The sequence below is a fragment of the Peromyscus maniculatus genome, chromosome 9, assembly GCF_049852395.1.
Source record: "Peromyscus maniculatus bairdii isolate BWxNUB_F1_BW_parent chromosome 9, HU_Pman_BW_mat_3.1, whole genome shotgun sequence".
In the NCBI taxonomy this organism is placed as follows: Eukaryota; Metazoa; Chordata; class Mammalia; order Rodentia; family Cricetidae; genus Peromyscus; species Peromyscus maniculatus.
The window spans coordinates 68,080,671-68,102,121 of record NC_134860.1 but is presented as its reverse complement, the minus strand read 5'-3'; the positions used below and the strand labels follow the sequence as shown (position 1 = coordinate 68,102,121).

At 47.3% G+C, this 21,451-nt stretch overlaps 1 protein-coding gene across 3 annotated transcripts in view; it reads right to left on the bottom strand.

The window, feature by feature from the left end:
• Window positions 1-18,250, bottom strand: part of Bin3 (bridging integrator 3) — a 38,847-nt gene extending 20,597 nt beyond the window's left edge. For 2 of the 3 annotated variants that reach the window (XM_076545315.1, XM_016004959.3), the window contains exon 1: window positions 18,144-18,250. In XM_076545315.1, coding sequence (XP_076401430.1) covers window positions 18,144-18,151 — 8 coding nt within the window. In that variant the 5' untranslated portion in view covers window positions 18,152-18,250. Of the gene's footprint in view, window positions 1-15,279; window positions 15,376-18,143 lie in introns of those variants that run through there. The other variant, XM_076545316.1, reaches the window with a different exon arrangement.
• Between the last annotated feature and the right edge of the window lie 3,201 nt (window positions 18,251-21,451).

The window sequence follows — 21,451 nt, the reverse complement described above, 5'->3', positions numbered from 1 at the left end:
TAAAAACCAGACAGGATGAAATGTGGCAGACTTGGTAAAGAATCTGCCCAAGCCGGCCTTGAACTTGCTAAGAAGCTTGCGTACCAGGTTCCCATGTTAATTTGGAAGAGGCTGGACCTAACCTAGGGGAGATCATGGGGCTGGCTCAGGAGTGGAGCAGCAGCCCAGCTTCCAACTACCCGAGCAGGCTGCTCTATGCCTCTAGCGGCTGCCCTGGGGCCCCTTCTTGCTCTCAGGAGTGAGCGGACTGACACACAGACAATTGAGAGATCTCTTCCAGGTCCTGACGACAGGACAGGGACGCTGCTAGTTTATGTTGGTGGCTAGCTGAGAACATCCACACGGTTCGTCCCCGTGGTGAAAGAAATGGTAATGTGTCTCCCCTACCTGTCCTGTCCCTAGGTCGGAAATGACTTAGGGGCCAGCTCTGGTTAGAAGGCCCCCAAACAGCCTCTCATTACTCTGCTCTCGGCTTCGGGGCCGATGGTGCCCGTGCTGTTCTGACCAACCCCTGGGTTCCATTCCCATCCTTCCTTTTAGTCATTCTCCCGCGCCCGCCTCCACCTGGCCCAAGTTGACCAACACTGCTGCTAACCCCAACGGTATAATTAACCACCGATAATAACCCCCAGACAGAGATCTGGTTGAGGGGATGGGCTGGCCTGAGTCACGGTGGTTTAAATTTAATTTCTGAAGGACATCCTGTTTATTGTTAACCCAGCCCCATAATTTGGGAGAGTTAACCCTTTGGGGTCTGGCTGGAAACGAAGTGTCTTGGGCTGTGTCATCATTGTCAGATGGGAAAAGGCTTGCTGGGGGACTGAAAGGGGTGTGTGTGTGGGGGTGGGAGGACTGTCGATTAGTTTCCCAGCCCTAAAGGGGAAGAAGTTGGGTGTGGGGGAGCTGGGTTCTCTCTCCCAGCCCCATCACTTTCTCCAAGAATGGGAAGTGGAGTTGACGGCAGATGAACAAGTACCCCGGCACCACTCTGGAGGCCACGCGCACCTGGGTTCTGTGGGAATGGAGCTGCAGAGGGGCGAGAGAGCCCAGGAAGCAGCTCCCCACTGGCTTTACCACTGAACAAATGAGTCTCTCTGAAACTCAGTTTCTTCCACTAGGAAACCCGCTGGGCTAGCTGGCTCTCTTGCTTATCTACAAGGGAACTACACCCCAGGAATGTGAGGAGTGGGCAGAGGATCCTGAAGAACCCTGAGGGGCCTCAGAGTCTGGAACGACAGACCACGGGCAAGGAAGCTCGAGTTGGTGGCCGTCATCTGCAGGGTCATGGCCTCTGTAAACCTCCCCTTAGAATCACAGACCTCATAGAGCAGCATTGCCTCAGAGAAGTTTCTCCCACTTTAACCCTCTCGTGCTGCAGGAAGGAAACAGATCTTAACAGACTCGGTGACAGGCCCAGAGTCACTGCGTCACTTCACTAGGGCCCCTGCTTCTCTCTGCCACTCACAGTTCAGTGTCCTTCTCATGAACTGTTCTAGGTACTTGATGCTCAGAGTCTCAAGGTCTGTGGGGTCAGTTGGGGCTGATGGCTAAGGAACCTACAGATGAAGGAGAGCCTGTGTGGAACCGGGTGTTTTAGCACAAGGGAAACCATTCATACGCAGACGGGGCCAGGTCTCCACCGTAGTGACTGATGACTGTAACGGATCAGACAGGATTTCATCAGACCATCATTTTTCAACTTGCTAACTCCAAACACACATGCACCCGTTACAACACCTTCTAAGTAAAATAGACTTTTATTCTAGAGTTTCTGAAAAACTGTGAAGTATCATAATTACTGTGTCACCTGTCCTGTTCTCCCTTATGAACATCTTATATTAGTATGGTCCATGAGTCGTGATTAATGTCCCTGGAGCGACATATTAAAGTCTGCTTTATTCAGCTACCTTAGTCTCTCCCTAACGCCCTTTGCAGAACCAGGATCCCATGCAGGCTAGCACACTACATTTCCTCCTTAACTGCCTCTTGGTGTGACAATGTCAAGACTTCTCTTGGCTTTGAGGCCCCTTTTTAAAGGGGCCCTGGTCAGGCATTTTATAGCTAGAATGCTTCCCCCACACCCCTCGGGATTGGGGGGGGGGCTAGAGAGATGGCTCAGTGGGTTAAGAGTACTGATTGCTCTTTCAGAGGACCAGAGTGCAGTTCCCATCACCCACATGGGGCAGCCGACTGCCACCTACAACTCCAGCTTGAGGGGATCTGATGCCTTCCTCTGGCCCTGGCAGACACCTACACACATGTGGCATACATTCACACAGACACATAACATAAATAAATCTTAAAAAAGGAGAGAGAGTCATTCTCCTCACGGAGGCTCTGCAGACATGATAGACCCCTGCTGCCCCCAACTGAGCCACAGGCTAAGGAAGTGAGTGCTTCAAAGGCTCCCCACTGCGGTCCCCCCCCCCCCGTTCCCCCCCCCACCCCGCTCCTTTCCACTAGGGAACCACCATTTACTTTACTCATCTAGTCCGCCATTCATATCAGCATAGACTTGGGGGTATTTTATACTCGGGGTCATGATCCAATACTGCTTTACTCTGATACTAAGAACTGCTTCAGTCTGACAGCTTCGCGGTTAGTTTCTGTGACCCTCTGACATATCCCCATCAGTGTGTGAGCACGTGCCTGGGTTATGTGGTACTTCCTTTAGCTATGACACTCTGGCTCACCTTGTAGCTTTCTTGCTCTAGGTCCTGTTTTGGAGGAGAAACTTCCATTCCAATGTGCCCCAATAATGTGATCTTGATTTTCCTTTGGTCTTCTTTCCTATGTACCCACCACATGGCTGTCTCTTAGTTTCTCTCAATCTATACTCCTTGTTTCCTGTCCCAGGCCGGGAAATGATGCTGTCAGGACCACTTGGATCACACCAGGGAATGGGTACCCAGCCACACCACCCAAATGGAGCCTTCCCACTTCCTAGCTTACTATGAGGAGCTCTTAAATCTACAGCTTTGCTTACTTAGAAAGCTTTCATTGAAAATTCAAGGACAGGGTGAGAGGGAAGGGAAGAAGATCCCCTGCCAGCCACTATCTCTGTCTTAAAGATGACCAATAGTTCAGTGGTGTTAAATAAATATATATATTTACATGGGCTGAGAGAAAACCAGCTGAGGCAAATAGCAAGTGGTGGCAGCCTCAGCCCTGGGTGTGAGGATGTGGCCACTGTTTTCTTCTTTGTGCCTGCTGTAATTCTTCAAATAAGCCAAAGTGTGTGTGTGTGTGGGGAAGCAACCAAACAAAAAAACACCCCAAAAATCAACCCTTCGGTTTTTCCCTAACTACAAAAATAGCTCCTGATTAGTGTTAGAAACTTGGAAGACATGGAAAACACAAACGATGCAGAACACCAGAATGCACACACACACCACAAAGGCCAAAACAAGCAGTGAGATGCTGAATTACCCCATGGACATGCATCTGCACACATATGTATGTATATGTTTATACATGTTTTGTAGTCCTTCCTTTAACTGTATATGTATATATGTGCATATGCTTTGATATAACCTTTTAAAATAAAGGAAATATATAACATGAATGCTTTCATACGTCAACATGGTTTTTTAACCTAGTATTTAAATACTGTTCATTCACAGACAGCATCTCCGTGCATTTGTGACATGATACTTTGTCTCACTTGCTCCTATCTCCCACTGTCCTCCCTCACCTAGCCTTTGCTTCAGCTTTCCTGTTATGTGGATCCCAGCACTCCACTCACTTTCCACTTCCCTTAAGATCCTTTCCTCTCATGATCCCTTTTCTAATTTTGTGATACGTACACAAGCACACACCCTTTCAAATTTAGCTTCTACATGAGGAAAAACACACATGGGATTTGTCTTTTGGAGACTGGCTTATTTTTGCTTAACATAATGACTTCCAGTTGCAACCCCCCCCTTTTTTTTTTGCCTGCAAATGTCACGATTTCACTTTTCTTTATGGCTGCAAAAAATTCCTTTGCGTGTATGTCCCACATTTTCATTATCCATTTATTTGTTGACAGAATCGTAGGTTGGCTGCATTTCCTGGGTTTTGGGACTGGTACAGCTAGTCACGTGGACTGCAGGTATCACTTTGGCACACTGACCCAAGAAGGGGATAGCTGGCCCACATGGTGGTTCTATTTTCAGTGTTTTGAGGAGCCTCCATCTGATTTCCACAGTGGTGGGACAAGTTTACACCCCCATCAGCAGTGAACACAGGTTCCCCTTCCCCGACCTTCTCACCAGCATTTATTATTATCCATTTTCATGCAATATGCCAATATAGTTTTCATCACCAATTATTGTTTTTAACAATGTTATACATTTATTTATTGTGTATGTGTACACACGTGCATGCTCTGGTACACGTGTGGAGGTCAGAGGACAATTGCCGAAGTCAGCTCTCTTTCTACTGTGGGGGCCGGGGATTGAACTCAGGTGGTCAGGTATAGGAGCGAAGAGCCTTTCTCACTGAGCCACGTCCTCTCCATTTCCAAGTATGACCCTCTTGCCTGCCTCACCCTCTGGGGCTAGGATTACAAGCTCGTGTCACGACCCTGGCCATAACTTCCTTCTGAATTTCAAAGGCATTACTTTTTTTTTTGTCCCAGTATGAAGTGATTTCTACCCTTTTTATGTGGTCCATTTTTCATTTTCTTTATGCAAGTCCAAAGGATGGTAGGTTTGTCTTGGTGTTTCACCACAGTGTGCCTCCTGGATCTGTTTCCGTCCACTGTGCTGACTTCTCACTGCACAGTTCCAGTTTGGCAATCTCTCCGGTTTGATGGGGCTGACTCCCCTCTGTGGTCTGTTTTCTTCCGCTGCTGCAGCCTTGCTGCCAATCCATCCCTCTAGGTCTCCAATTTCTCTGCTTTTCAACATTTTTAAAAATTTTATCTTTTTGTTTGTTTGGTTTTGGTTTTTCGAGACAGGGTTTCTCTGTGTAATGGCCCTGGCTGTCCTGGAACTCGCTCTGTAGACCAGGCTGGCCTCAAACTCAGAGATCCATCTACCTCTGCCTCCTGAGTGCTGGGGTTAAAAGCCACCATATCTGGCTTAATTTTATCTTCTAATACTTGTAGAGAGTTGTTTGCATTTCTGCTATCAGGTTTTTCTTAAATTTCATGACTTTAATCCCAATGAGATGGTTTTAATTTAGTGCATTTTGCAAAAGAAGTTCAATAGTTAGTAATGACTTTAAAAGCACCTGGTCACTCCCACCTCAATGCACTACAGGCTGAGGCTGAAGTCGGGGTTTCCTTCTGTACTATTTACTTGACTAGCGCATCTTTGGACTTCAGAGTGTGGCTTTCTGGGCTGCCCTTTGTGGTGCCCTTTCGATTCCCAGCTGTCTCCTCTCTGGGGAGCTTAAGGACAGCTTACCCTTCCTTCTCCCTTGGCAGTCTCTCTCTTTCTAGTCTTCACGCAGTGGCTTCCATGCCCTCCCTGGATGTCTCACATATATGACTTGGGAACGAAGGAAAACTCTGAGGCACACAGGACGTTGGTTGATCATGTAACCAGTGATTCTCGACCTTCCTAACGCTGAGACCCTTTAATACAGTCCTCATGTTGTAGTGACCCCAACCTTAAAGTTATTTCATTGTGACTTCCTGTGATTTTGCTATTGTTATGAATCATAATGTAAACATCTGCTATGTAGGATATCTGATATTAAGAATAATCGTGCAGCTTGATAGACCTCTGTATTTTTATTCCTACTGTTCTAGCTGATAGACTTTGTCTTTTCACATGAGAGTCCGTATCATTTTCTCAAAGGAAAAAGAGAATTCAGTTTTTTCTCTAGTAGAGGTCATTCATGCCAAAGCTGAGTGGCATGAAGGGTAATCTTAAAAAAAAAAAAGTGAAAAGTCAGTTTAAACAAACAATAAAAATTAATTATGGTAGAAATGCTTTCAGTTTAGAAAAACAGGGTCACATGACCACAAGTGTAGAGCTCCTTCTAAAGGGGCTGGACAACATTCATGCACGTTGAGTGTTCCTGAAGTGAGGTTTTGTTAGTTTTACAGAGTAAATCCACCTTTATGTCCCCTAGTGTAGCGCTCTCTGTCGGAGACGGAGCCTGCATCCTTCTGTTAGGACAGAGCGAGATGGCTGGGCTCTACACTTCATCCAATCCTAGCCTTGAGCCCAGCTTCACCCCACTCTAGAGGTGTTTAGAGTTACCAGGTCCCGAGCTGCTGGGGTTCTGGAAGGGAGACTGGCATGGTTCTTGGTATTGCCCAATGCCAGTTTCAGGTCTGGCTCTTTCCTCCCATGCAGGTGGGCATGAGGCAGTACTTCCTTGTGGCTTTGCTTTGCGTCTCCCTCGAGATGCCAGACATCTTTTTGTGTGTTCACTGAGACTAATACGTACCACTGGAGAAACACAGGGCTTTCTTTGGTTCTGTTGAGTTGTGAGAAGCCCATTTACACTCTGGCTCTAAGTTCCTAATCAGATACATGACTTTTCCTCTCGCCTATGGATTTGTTTTTTTAAAAAGTAACTGAATAAATGTTTCAAGTATTAAAATTTAAAATTTTGATAAAGTTCAATTTACCTGACTTTTTTCTTCTTCTGATGTTCATGTTTGTTTGGTGTCCTGTCTAAGAATCTATGTCAAAGTCAGTACTGTAAGGATTTATTCCTATGTTTTCTTATGAGAGTTTTATAGTTGGGTTCTCACATTATAGGTCTTTGATCAATTTTGAATTAATTTTTGTATATGCTGTGATGCATCTCATTGCTCTGCAAACGCTGTCTTTTATCTTAGCAGTTTATTGAGAAGTCTGATCTTTGGGGTGTCTTGACGTCTTTGTGAAAATGCTGACTGGTCAAATGCAAAGGTAGATTCTGGACCCTCAGTTCCACTCCATTGGTCTGCATGCCAGCAGTGCCCCATCCTACTGCAGCTTTGGAGTAAGCTTTAAACAGAACTGTGAGCCCTCCAACTTTGCTCTTCTCAAGATTATTTTGATTATTCTGTGTCCCCTTTCTTTCCAGATGAATTTTAGTGGTTTATTTTTCACTCTTAAATCTTGTATCCATTTAGAATTTATTTTAAGTGTGTGACTAGACAGTTGCTTTAACAGGAATTAAATTTTATCTTTTTTATAAAGCTGGGTGTGCTGGCACACACTTACAATTTATAATCCCAGAGATGGAGGCAGGCGGATCCCTGGGGATTGCTGGCCAATCAGCTCAGCCTACCTGGAGTTCCAGGCCGGTGAGAAGACAAGACCCACAGCGCCTGGAGACAACAGCTGGGGTTGTTTCTGGCCCTGACACACTCAAGAACATGTACTATATAATTTTTTTTTGGCGTGTGTTGCTATGATTTTTTTCAGATAGGTTCTTACTCTGTGGCTCACAACAGCCTAGAACTCATTCCACAGCACACGCTGACATTACATTCACAGCAATCCTCCTGCTTCAGCCTCCTAAGTGCTGGGATTACAGGCATGTACCATCATGCATGACTTTAAAATGTCTTTGAAAAAAATCAGATATTGGTGTTAAATATTTCTGCTGTTCCATATCACAGACAAATAACATGGGCTTAATTATTTAGGGTTACAAAAAACTCAACATCAAGTAAAAGTAATTCCTTCTCATTGCACGTCTTTCCCAGGTAATATTTAGGGCTATTTTTGCTTTATTATTCAAGATGAATCATCTGCTATGTCCTCCCTCCACACTAAAACCCTATAAATATATTTAATATCATCAGAAATGCATCACATTCCTAGGACTTTAAGTGCTGAAGAACCCACATCTTAGTTACATCTAAGTGTAAACACACGAGTTTACACTTCGGGAGCCAGAGTTCCATCTGCTCATTCAAGCCTTTTTTTTTTTTTTTATTTTATTTCTCGGGACAGGGGTTCTCTGTTTAACAGTCATAGTTGTCCTGGAACTCACTTTGTAGACCAGACTGGCCTGGAACTCACAGAGATCCACATGCCTCTGCCTCCCAAGCACTGGGATTAAAGGCGTGCACCATCACAGGCTGGCTTGCTTCAAGTCTTTTTATTGCGCCCGGACTCTTTGTTTCTTTCCTTTCTTTTCTTTCTCTGTCTCCCCTCCCCTCCCTTTCTTTCTTAAATAGGGCTTTTACATTTATTTCATTGGCCATTAAGAGCCCAAAGTAGTATTTAAATGTGAAACTTCTAGCTCTATATATCTTAGATAGGTTTCAGGGTGGTTAGTGGTCCCTACCCCCAGTGAAATGGGAGTCTTTTTCATTTTATCCTGCTCGATAATTTACCTTGCAACCACTCACCATACCTATAGACTTAACATATAGCCTAAGAAATTCAACTGTGGAAGGGAAACTACGTTTTCCAAATAGATACAGGAAAATAATGACAAAATGCTCCCTTTCTTTACCAATACTTATACCTACTTCTTGTCTAGTTACTGTGTTAGCTAAAATTGCCTTTTTTGTTTTTGTAAGAATAAGATGGCTTTGCGATTGATCTTTCACTATGAAATATGAAGGGAGCCACTGACTTCAGCCAGAAAGCCTGCAAAGGAAGGAAATAGTTTTCGGTTGCTAGATTACTAGAAGGCACAAAGATTGCATTTTTGGCAAGCCAATGTCTTGGCAGCATGCATCTGAGTGAGCAGTTTACTCTCCTAAGACGTACCACTGTAATAACATGAGCAAATTCGGTTCCGAATATTGAACCATCCTGCCATGACTGGAGTGTTCTGCTTGGTAAAGGGCGCAGGCTCATTAACCTCTACGTGTCTACATCTTGCTTTCCAGTCATGACACACAGCTTATCAAGGACAGGGACTGAATGCGTTCCTTCTCTGCAACCCTGGCAGGCACTGTTTTCGGCACAGTGCAATGGTCTCAGCCTTTTGGTGAACGTTTAATGCGTCATTACTAAGGGCCACCTTTTTTGCCAAGTGCTATGGTAGGTTCTGGGGACACCAGGACGAATAAGGAAAACCCATGCCATGACCTCATGGAGCTTTTATTTCATCCCACAGTGATGAATGATTAAACGAATGAACAAAAGGAATGCACGGTCCCAAGCTAGGGTCCTGCAAAATACTACACTGTGATTTGGGGTTCCTGAAAAACACACAAACAACCTCCTCTGCCGACACGAGCACTCTTAGACAAGGGTCTACAAACAACCAAAAAGATAACAGCCTTTGGGCTTCCAATCTGATGTGTGATCAAACTAAATGGAAAAGGAGTGCCACTAGCCAGCAGCAGATCAGCGTTGGCCTTGGGCCTCAGAAGCAAAGCCTGGTGAAGTTTCCAGAGCCTGAGTCAAGAATATATATATATATATATATATATAATTTTTATTTTATGTGTATGAGTGTTATGCCTGCATGTATGCATGCATACCATGTGCCTGCAGAAGCCAGAAGAAGGTATCAGATACCTGGAGTCACAGATTGTGGTTAGGCACCATTTAAGTGCTGGGAATTGAACTCAGGTCCTCTGCAAGAGCAACTGCTCTTAACCACTGAGCCATCTCTCCAGTCCCCAAGGCAAAGTATTCTAAAGAGCTTTTGAGGATACTACAAAGGGAGAGGAGTCTCCTAGGTTCTCGGATATAACCCCTTTGTGCCCAGGAAATGGCTAGAAACGGGGTGGGGGGGGGGAGGGGGCAGATGGGCTGCCCCCTGGCACTGACGTGGGGCACACTCCCAGTGCACAGTGGTAGATGACGAGGAGGGACAGAAGAAACTGTAGCCCAGCCACCGCACCAGGCTCTCTGCCTCTCCATTCCCGTGGCACAGTCGGGCTAGGAGAAGCAGCTGCTCTCGGGGGGTGGTGGTGGGGGTGGCAGCATGCACGAGCGAGCGGCAGCCAGGGCGCAGCTGGGTCACCCGAGGCTTGTGGTCCTCCAGGACAAGGAGGCCAACGGGGCTTCTTCCTCGTGGCCCGGCTTTTCTTGCTGGGGACCAGAGGGGCAGGCAAGCAGTAGCCCAGAGAGAAAGCAAGGCTCGCTCCCTAGAGAATCCATCTCCGTGTTCTGGGAGAAATCAAGAGGTTTGTGGTTCTCTCTCTGGAACGGGAGTCACTCCTCAGCTCTGCTGGCGCTCTACAAACACAAGCACCAGAGGCCAGGGGAAGGGATATTTTGGTCTCACTAACAAAATGGAGAAAACAGTCCTCAGCCTCTCGCATGCCTCACCTCAGAAAGAAAAAAACAAAAAAACAAAAAAACAAAAAACCAAGTTCCGTGTGTACAGAGGGAAAGGACTCCTTTTTTTTTTTTTTTTTCTCACAATAAAGAAAAGTCAACAGGATGTTCTCCAAAGCTACAAATATACTTCTTCCAAACAGTAAATATCTCTATTAGCAGCATGATGCCAGTTGGCTAATTCTGTCTGTCTCAGTGAAACCTTCCAAAAAAGTTCCTGCTCTTGTGTAACAACATCTATTTACAAAACGGCTCTTTTGCATTCTCCATTTGGTAGGTTTCTCAATCCCTTGTTTCCTCACCCGCCTCTACTGCAGGGGCAGAGACAACAGGCTGACCCAGATGGCGGTTGGGTGGGGATCCCCTGGGTCACCCCAGCACATCACTCGATTCCTGCCTTCTTGGGAGCATCCCCTGTACCCATCACATGCAACAGCTGGGGGTTCGAACCTCCGTACGCTCTCTTGGCTTCACCTGGCTTTCCAAAATTTGTTTCTAGTAAATGGGAATCTAGGCCTGGGGGGTGAGGAGAACCCCCAGAATGATTCAGGCTCCCCCATTCTGTACCTTTTGCTATGTCCAGCTGGGCAAGAGACACACGAACACACAGGGCTGGGGGGTGGGGGGGGTGAGAAGAAAGGAGGACCGAGCAAGAGTGGGCGGTGGTTGATAGTGGCTGAAACCCTGGCTCCCCAGGGAGTGGTCTGGGCCTGAGTCACTGTCTCAGAAAGAGAGGAAGGTGGGCGTGAGGCAGCAGCTTCTCCAGGCCCTGGCCCTGCCCCCAGCCTTTAGAGACTGTCTTTGGAGTCCTGCCTGCTCTGGCTTGAGGCCCCACAAGGCCACCACCACCTTAACAATCAGAAAAGTAGAGGATCAGGGCCTGGGTCAGGGCCAGGCAGGGCTTATCAAGTCAGGCGGCACTGTCAGGACAGGTGCTCAGTGGATCTGTCTTCCCCAGCTGCTATGCTGAAGGCCAGAGAAAGGTCAGCCTGAGAAAGGGCAGGGCAGACTCCCTCAGAGGGTAACAACCCGGGCTAAAATCCTCCACCTCAGTGCCTCTATGACCTTGATATGCTTGACATGAATTAGCTGCATCCCAAACTAGAGGACGTGGGACAGGACCCCTGGCCTGCTATTCGTTTGAAGAGGGTGCGTGCACAATTCAAAATTAAAGCCATGACTCTGTGACTTGGCTGACTTGTGAGTGGGACCAGGACAATCCAGCAGCTCAGCTGTGATCCCTCCTTCCCGATGCTCCCCAAGCTGCCCACTGAGGAGGAGACAGAATGAGTCACATTGTGTCAGGTCATGTAAGCAAGGATGCCACCTAATTGAAGTGAGCATTTATTAAGCATCTACTGTGGCCAGATTCTAGGTGCTTCTGATACAGCAACTCACATGAAGTGCTCTACTCCTGTGCTTCACGGGGCAGCACCAGAGGAGGCCTGGCGTCAGAATGCTGGGGTTCAAATCCTGGCTGTGCCCAGCAGCTATGACATTCACACAAGTCACCTCAACTTCCTCAGTTTCCCCAGCTATAAAATAGGGCAAGCGTCTACTTATCCCACAGGGCTGCTGAGGGAGCTAAGTGAGTTTAATCTTTGAAACAGAGCCTGACATGTAGCCAGCAGTGTGGAGACACTTGCTGGGGTGGTGGTGGCCATGCTACTGTGGGGAAGATCAAACTGAGGCCTGGAGGGAGGGCTGCACAGAGCGACAGAAATAAAAACACCCAGGGAGGGGTCGGAAACTGGAAATTGTGTGTTGTTCTTGAGGCAAGCAGCTGTCCTGTAGCAGACTGTACCCCAACCAGGGCCGAGTTATCCCTCAGCCTATCCCAGTGGGGGACTTCTCCTTAAAGAGTGGGAGGATTTGTGCCAGTGGTCTAAGAGGCTGACACATGCTTAAAGGCCAAGACAGAAAATTCAACGTGTCTGGTGACGGTGATCTAAGGATCTTGGAGTGTTTGACAGACAGGCCACCATCTCTTCTCATTCTAATGGGAAGACACGAGGGTAGGAAAGGGCGGGTGTCCAGCTGTCCAGACGCCGCTGGAGCTCCCCCAGGATCCCGCCTCACTGCTGTCTTTTTTGTTACCCTGGAGTAATCACCATTCTGGATTCAGGATTTCTTATCTGCTTTCTCACATTTTCACTACATGTGTCCATAAGCAAAACCTATCGTCATTTTCTTGGCCTAAACTTTACGGAAGTAGCAAATGCCATTTAGATGCCAGCTTTTACACTCAGTGGTATACACTTCTGAGACTCATCCATGTTGTTTTTTTCCCCCCAGAGATGAGGACCAAACCCAGGGCCTTGTGCTTGCTAGGCAAGTGCTCTACCACTGAGCTAAATCCCCAACCCCATTCATCCATGCTCTTATACAGACCTATACCTCGCTCTCAACCTGTAGCCCAGGCTGGCCTCAAACTCATGATGCTCCTGCCTCAGTACACCAAGCGCTGGGATTACACATGTGTGCCACTGTGCCTGGCTTCCTGGCTCATGTAACATGCCACTTCACTATGTCCATGGATTACAGTTGCTGGGCCTCTATCTACAGTGACAAAGCTGCCTGCTGGCATGTCTGTCATCTGGGGTTCAGGCTGCTGTGGCCCCTCCCACTGCAGTGGGTACCAGAGTCCCACTTACCCCTCTATCCCCCAACTCCCAAGTGAGTTCCCACTACTCCTCCCCCTTAGTCCTTTTTGCCCCTCTGAGGGCCGTGAGATGGCACGAGTGGTCTCCTCTGTTTGCCTGGAATCTGGCAAGGCCGGGCGTTTCCACAGGCTCCCTTTTCTGGAAAGTGACAGAGATGGGTAGGTATTCTTCACAGCTGTCCCTCTCTCCGGATTTCTCCTCTCTTCTCTTTTCCCTTCCCTTCCTCTCTCCCCCTCCTCCTTCCTCTGTCTCTGCCTCTTTTTTGGTTTTGGGGATTGAACCGAGAGCCTTGGCATGCTAAGCAAGTGCTCTACCACTAATTTACATCCCCACCCCACCCCCTTTAAGAATGTTATTTTTAGTCGAGGTCTTATAAGCAAGCAAAACCAGCCAAATAAACACCTATATTTAGGTTGCTGAAGTCACAAGTGCTAGTTTGTAGTCTGAATATTTGTGACCATATTCCTGCACAGTTTATTTTTCAAACTGGAATCCATGGAAAAACCTATCAAATTTCTTTCTGGGGTGCTCGGTTCCAGGGCACACAGATCAATTTATGTTTATGTTTCTAATCCAGGGCACACAGATCAAAATATGTATATGTTTCACAACATATACACATATATACTATATGTATATACGTGTGTGTGTGTATATATATATATATACATATATACATACACACACATATATATATATATATCCAAAAATCAATGGAGATAGCCGGGCGGTGGTGGCGCACGCCTTTAATCCCAGCACTCGGGAGGCAGAGCCAGGCGGATCGCTGTGAGTTCGAGGCCAGCCTGGGCTACCAAGTGAGCTCCAGGAAAGGCGCAAAGCTACACAGAGAAACCCTGTCTCGAAAAACCAAAAAAAAAAAAAAAAAAAAAAAAAAAAAAAAAAAAAAAAAAAAAATCAATGGAGATGACTCATTCTTTAAAACATGAAAGAAAATAACAGAGGATATTGGAATATATATATATATGTGTATATATCTCACATATACTATGTGAAACTTTTATTGCTCATGAATATGAATGTGTGTGTGCATGCATGCATGTGTGCATGTGTGTACGTGTGTGTGTGTGTGTGTGTGTGTGTGTGTGTGTGTGTGTGTGTGTATGAGAGAGAGAGAGGTCAAAGATATTTCTAGGGCAAGGCGACGGCTCAGTTGGTTAAGTCCTTGTCTTGCAAGCATGTGGACCTGAGCCTGAATTCCAGCACACATGTAAAATGTCAGGTAAGGTGGCCAGTGCCTGGAAGCCAGTGCAGTGCAGACAGGCAGAGGTGGGGTGTGCTGGCCGGTCAGCCTCGCCTTAGCAGGGGCTGCCGGGCCAGTGAGAGGCTTGGTCTCAAAGAACAAGGTGGGGGGCACCTGAGGAACAACATACAAGAGTGACCTCCAGCCAACACACACACACACACACACACACACACACACACACACACACACCCCATATGTGTATATTTCTAACTACAAATATAAAACTGTTGGGAAGGTATCATACAAGAAGCCTTTCAAGACTTCATTCTTCCTCCTTTCTGAGCTATCCTGCAGGCCATAGCCACAAGAATAGAAATCATTGCTTTCGCTATCCTACCTCCCTGCTTAAAAGCCTTCCATTTTCCAAAGGCCAGGCTCAATTTCAATTCCTCAGCAGGGCACCAAGAGGAGTACAAAAAGTGACTCCCAACTAGAGTGCCAATTCCCACCAGTGGAGCCTGGTCCAACCGTTCTTTACTGTTTTGGCCTCCCTACTGACAGTCCCTACCAAACACTCCCCACGCACCCTCGCCAACCACCTTTCCCACACTCTTCACCTGGATCTGTCTTTCAGGTCCCCATGGAAACAGTAGGCACTTGCTAGGTCAAAGTTCAATTAAAATCGGCTTGGAAGCGCTCTTGACATCATCCTGACATGTGCTCGCTAGTACTTTCCGGGCACTCATGAAAGGAAAGTGTTGACTCTTACAGCCGTCCAAACGTCCCTCAACATTTAGCACCCTTGTATATTGTCAATGTTTACCAGCATTTAATCAACACATTGGTTGAGCACCATCTGCGTGCATCACACTACACAGCTCCATAAACCCATCAGAACTTACAAAGGTCTTAGGAGGGAAAGGCAGTTACTGACACCTAACCTCCCAGACACGGCCTGTGGAACGTCAACCGTTCCCCTTCCAAACACTGCAGACTGAGTCTGAGGACCAGCAGTATCTGAGAGGAAGGTGGATGATAGAAGCCTGAATGTCCTTCTGCACACAGTCCTCATGCTTACCAGAAGATTCCTGTGGGAGAGCATCTTCTGGGATTATCTATTCCACGTTACAGAGGGAGAACACGAGCCTGGAGAGGCTGACCAGCCACCCTGTGAGCAGCAAAACCTGGACTTGAACTCAGTACTCAAGTCCCTAGTCCAACTTACCTCTATACTTTTAATTTCCTTCCTTCTCAAATGACTAGACACCTTCAGCACCCCTCCGCTCTCAGCTCTCATCATCTAAACCTGGGATTATCGAGACACATAGATCCAGGGAAAGCTACAGTTCCTGGAGACAATTGACCAAAGTCACTATTTTTTGTTTGTTTTGGATACAGGGTCTCACTGTGTATTCCTAATTGGCTTGGAACTTACAATGTAGACCAGACTGGCCTCAAACTCACAAAGATCCACCTGCCTCTGCTTCCCTAGTGCTTGGATTAAAGGCATATGCCACCATGCCTGGTAACTACTCTTCATTGAACTTAATTTTCTCTATATGCCATACTGGACACACTTATGCAGAAACTGGTGGATCAGGGATGGGGAAGAAGTGGAGGCTGGCATTTGATTTGGGGCCAAGAAGGGAGTTAGTGCTCTGAGAGGCAAATATCCAATGCTTTCTTCCTAATAGGACAGGTCGCTGGTCATAAGCCTTGCTGGGAAGCTAATGGGTGGGTGGGTGGTAGTGCAGGTACCCACTAAATAAACAGGGGGTGGGCAGGCTGCCTGCACAGAGGAAGCAGAAAACAAAGACCTCTTACTCTTCACGCAAAGTCCACAGTGTGCAAAGGGCATCAATATTAGACATTTCTCACTGTGACATTTTGAAAGTACAGCCTCGCCCAGAACAATGGATACCCTTTGGGCACCATGGACCATGGTAGCCTTAGGCCTTATTTAACGATGCTTGGCATAGTCCATGTACTTGGTGAACTTGACCTTGGGCATCAGCCTCCCATGATGGCTCTACGTCACTCTGGTCTCTTCCCCTAGTGAAAATTCCAGGCCCAGATGAATGGAAGGATTCATTCTGGGAGCAGGAAAACCACGCTAGGAGTGAATCACAAGGGCCCAACCCTCGCTCCTCTGCCAGCCATTGAGCTGGGAACTGAGTGCGATTGTGTGCCCAGGCGCTGGTGTGGGTCTCCTCTCTGGGAGAGAGGGTCAGGGTCCACGCAAGAGATGACGTAGAAGCCCTCTAAACAGGAAGAGAAAAGAATCTCAGCGTCCAGGGACAAAGCCACCCTTTTGGTCGTGACCCTCAATCTGAGGAGGTACTAAGATGTGCCTGTACTGGTACATTAGTTCATGAAAACCTCAGCTCCTGGCAGTTGCTGCCAATTTCAATTCTCCCCAACCTGATGGGCTTCAGGGAAAGGGCCGCTAGTTTTTCAGAAAAAGAAACATTCTGAAAGACAGATGAAAACAACTTGTGTCAGCTCATGCGGAGAATCCATACCTCTGTGGTCTCTGTTCTACTCTCTTTCCAATTAGTAAAGAGGAAGAAAAAAAAAAAAACCATTCCATTTTTTAAAAGTATAAATGCCAGTCTAAACAAAAAAGCACGTGTATTTTCTGCTTTCTACTTCAAACAAAAAAAAATAAAGCAAGAGAGATTTAAAGATTCAAGAGGCACAACACAAGACGACTTCAGTAGTCAAGCTATAACAAGACGGGGAAGTCAGCTTTTGGGGGTTTCAGCCCTTTGCTGAATTCTTGGAAGGAGAGGTTGAGGGGAACTGAACAGCTCCTTCTGGGGCTTATTAGAGCATGGCAGGGGGTGTCCCTTCACCGCTGCTACGGCTGCCTGACATCTGTCCACAGATTAATCTCAGTCTGAGAAGCTGGTGAAGGAAGGGGCAGACATGGTTTAGACCGTACATTAGAGAGCGATCCCTGACATTGACTGACATGAGCTGCTTGTGGCCAAAGCCTGGTCTCCACTGGTGGTCAAGTGTGAAAGCCTTCCCAGAGGGTGACTAGCTAATTTCACTCATTCATAGCTGACTACCATGCACTTATTTTTGCATAACAGGTTGGGAGCTCTGAGCAAGTATGGCCTCTACATTAATAGACCCTGGGCTCTAAAGAGGACTGATTCATCTGGTACCTCTCTGGGAGCCAATTTATTCATACAAATGCATTATAAACAGTTGGAGTTTGTGAGGCGGGGTATTGTGGACACACAGGCTCTTGGGTCTAACGGTCAAGTCCTTGACATGGACAGCCTTTAAAGAAGCCCTGGGAAGGCAGAAAATTCATAGCTTTTTTTCTTGTGAACATTAAGAAAAAAACAGAGCAACGAATAAATAAGGCTTTGGGGAAAAGCGAACCTTCTACAACAAGCTAAACACAAACATTAGGAAGCGTCCACAGTGAGCTCCTCACCACTTGCAACTGGGACACTCCAGCTCTAGGGCTCCTTGGTTTGACGAATCCCATAAAATTTTGAGAGAACTATGTCTATTTTAGAGGGCGGGCATTGGTTCATAGCCCTGGAAAGATTCAAACAGTCCAGTCACACATTGAAAGGGTGTGTGTGTGGTGTGACTCTGGCCCCTTCCATGTGAGAATCAACTTTTAAATTTTTAAAAAGAATCTTGTCTTTTGAGGACTGTTTGGGTGGTACTATTTCAGTTGTCTGAACGCAGATGGATTTTTTTTTTGATCAGAGAACTGTGCCTAGACTGCCTCAGTGAGGGACACAGCTCCGGAGCGGACAGGCGTGGTGGAGAGATGCCCACGGGAGCGAAGGAAGACAGACTCCGCCTCAATGGATACTTGAGAGAAGAGGGAAGAGAGATTCCTCACACCAAGGAGCTGGAAAGAGACGAGCTGGGAGAGAGAGCAGGCAACAGGATCAGGAGCAGGGGTCCCAGGCTAGGGGATCCTCCAGCCTGCCTTCCCGGGAGTCCGGCCGAGAGATGGAGCCTCCGGGAGGGCACCGAGGAGGTTCTCGGAACCACTAAGGAGCGGGGCTGTCGGGCTGCCCTTGGCTCCAGCCGACGCCGCCCGGCCTCACTCACCAGCTCATGGTCCCAAACCCACGCCTGCCTCCGGGGTCCTCGGCAGAAAGTTGGTTCTCGAGGATCACTTCCGGATTCGGTCAGTCTCCAGGAAGTGATGTAGGACCCGCCCCCTCTACCCGGAAGGGGCGGGAAGGAGGCAGGTCCACGCTTTAACCCTTTGTTCGCTTGCTGTTTGAGTTTCCTTTGCAAGATAGGGTTGCGCCCTGGATCGGGCCGTGAGGCTGTCTACACAGAGCCCTTCACGGGCTAGTCACCGCAGTTTCTCTGTCTGATATGGGGTTTCTAACCCAGAGACACAAGCAGCAACTGTCGTGGGGAAGGAGCTAGAGGAGACGCAGTGGAAGAGAAGCTTGGGTTTACTCTATACTCTTTTCGTATCTATAAAATATTGCATGTCTCACATGCATCACCTGTAACAACAACAAGCGGGTGTCCCCGTGTCCCCTTCCTTTCCCTCACTCCCCCGCCTTTCAAAGTGGTTCGGGGCTCAAATGGAAGCAGAGTAGGTGCTTTTCAGGGTAGAATATTCTGTGCAGCTATCCAAGAGGGAAGAGAGCATCGGTGTGATGACATGTACCTGTAATCACAGCACTCTGGAGGTTGTAGCAGAGGGGAGTCATCAGTTCAAAGCTAGTCTTGGCTATGTAGCAAATGCAAGGCCCATCTGGACTTCATAATCAGTTCCTGTCTCAAGACAAAACAATACACCAAGACCCACCAAACAAAACAACAACAACAAAAGAGGAGGGTGTATGGAGAACTCTGCAACAATGTTAGGAAAGACCCCAAGTTATATTTCTTCATTTAACAAAAATGTGCCAGGTAAGGTGCTAACCTAGGGGATACAACCTTGCAAAAGGAGTATTGATCTTGTCCCTATGCCTTACAGAGCTACTGTCTTTTGTAGAGAGAAGAAGGAGAGGAGGAGGAGGAGAGGAAGAAGAGAAGAAGGAGGAGAAGGAAGAGGAAGAGGAAGGAGAAGGGGAAGGGGAAGGGGAAGGGGAAGGGGAAGGGGAAGAAGGGGAAGAAGGGGAAGAAGGGGAAGAAGGGGAAGAAGGGGAAGAAGGGGAAGAAGGGGAAGAAGGGGAAGAAGGGGAAGAAGGGGAAGAAGGGGAAGAAGGGGAAGGGGAAGGGGAAGGGGAAGGGGAAGGGGAAGGGGAAGGAAGGGGAAGGGGAAGGGGAAGGGGAAGGGGAAGGGGAAGAAGGGGAAGGGGAAGGGGAAGAAGAAGAAGAAGAAGAAGAAGAAGAAGAAGAAGAAGAAGAAGAAGAAGAAGAAGAAGAAGAAGAAGAAGAAGAAGAAGAAACAAGATGAGCTAGAACAAGGTGCTGGGCAGCCTGTTAGGGGGCCCTGGGCCTTGTTATTTTAGAAGAATAAGAGCTAGGCAAACAGAGCCTCACTGTATCACAAGCTGCCTGGAGTTCTGCACTGAACTGGGTTTCTCTGCCCAAGTTCCTGTTTTAGATGAGAGAAAAGAAAGCAGTGAGAACCATTGCCTAACCCTACCCCCTGACCTCTCTAGGGAATTCTCTTTCTTCAAATGGACCTTAATGGTTGTAGGCACAGCCTGGGGAGCAGCTAAGCCCCTGTGACCTAGAGCAGAAGGTATATACAATATGTCTCAAATTCCTAGGGCACAGAGCCTCTGGGTAGGAGGAACAAGGGATGGTTCATAGTTTAGTTTAAAAAGGCTTTCCAGTGGGAGGTGGGCCCCCAAAGACATCACACAGATCAGCTCCATCACCATGCTATTTTTCAGGAAACGAGCAAACATGAGTGCAGGAGCAGTCTTGAAGAGAAGACCCAGAATCCTTGAAGAGCAGCTCAGGCAGAGGGCTGGGACAGGGAGAGTCTTGGTCCTTACTGCTTTCTGTACAGGGGAGATGAATGGAAGGGGGTAGTATGTGTTTATGAGTCTCTTGGTGTTCCAGCACCTATGGATGGTTCAGCCCCATTCCCTCCTTTCCCCATACTTGACCTCCCTCAGACATCTCCCATAGTGATAAATATTTTCAAAGGTTTTAGCCTAGGCCGCTGCTGTACACCAAGGGAAGTTTGTTTAGGGGCTGTGGGTTGGAGTAGCAGACACATTTTGCAGGATAGGAATGGATGAGATGTAGACTAAGAGTCAGAAGAATCCAGGGGCTCTATTTTCCTCTTTGGCAGCATGACCCATTTCACAAAAGTCACGTCAGTTCCCTGGTCATTGGGAGGGGTAGATGGATAACACTGCTGAAGTCTCCCTCAGTCAATTTCCAAGTTCACTGTTACATTGATTCTAGAGCAGTGTGGTTCTCAACCTTCCTAATGCTGTGGGCCTTTCATACAGTTCCTCATGTAACGATAATTTTGCTACTGTTATGAATCATAACATAAATATCTGATAGGCAGGATATACGACCCCTATGAAGGGGTCATTTGAACCCTCCCAAAGGGGTTGTGGCCCACAGGTTGAGAACCACTGTTTCTAGACGTTCGTGGGAAATAGGACAGAGGAGACAGGATCCGAATAGAGAGGCAAGCCCAGAGAAATGAGCAGGTCTGAGCAATCATTGATATCTGAAAATGAAACTAAATATGAATCTTCTGGGAGAAATGGATTCAGCTCGTGGCCTAACTGGGGCTGTTTGTTTACCGTCCACCTAAATCAAGACTTTTAACATAATCAGCAAGACTTTCTAGGTTACTGGGGATAATGCTGGCTTCCCAGGGTCTGTCTAGAAAGTGTCTGGAAGTCTCTGAGCTTAACACATGGCCTTCCTTCCTCTCAGTAAGCAGGGCTGAGGGTGGACAGTCAGGCCTCTTCCTGTTCTGCATATCTTGAAGCTTCGCTTTGTGAACTTGCCTGTGAGTGGCACTCGTCCCCGGGTAGCTGTGCACAGGAATGCATGCATGCATCTCACTGTTGAGGAAAGGTTGGCCTGTGGATTAGAACCTATGACTTGCCTTTCTATAACCGAAGGACAGTGCAATACAGGTTGGTCCTGCCTCTCCAGAGGAGGGGTGGGAAGGAGCAGAGTGGGTTTATAAGTAGATGCTGAGAGTAGAGGCCCTTCAGGTGGAGGTGATGCTCCTGATTGCAAGCCTTGTAAATATCGCTTCTTCTTCAGATGTCAGGTGGCAGAGGTCTATGTCATCAATAAAGTTGTAGAAGAACTGATTTATTATTTCTCCGACCTCTCCCTGGAGTCTTTAACTCAGACTATACAAGTGCTCTCTATGGGGCCTTGTCTCAGGACATGTTACATCCTGCTCTGTCCCAGCCTTTCCCATATGAAGTTTTTGGCTGGCCAGACTCTTTTACTAT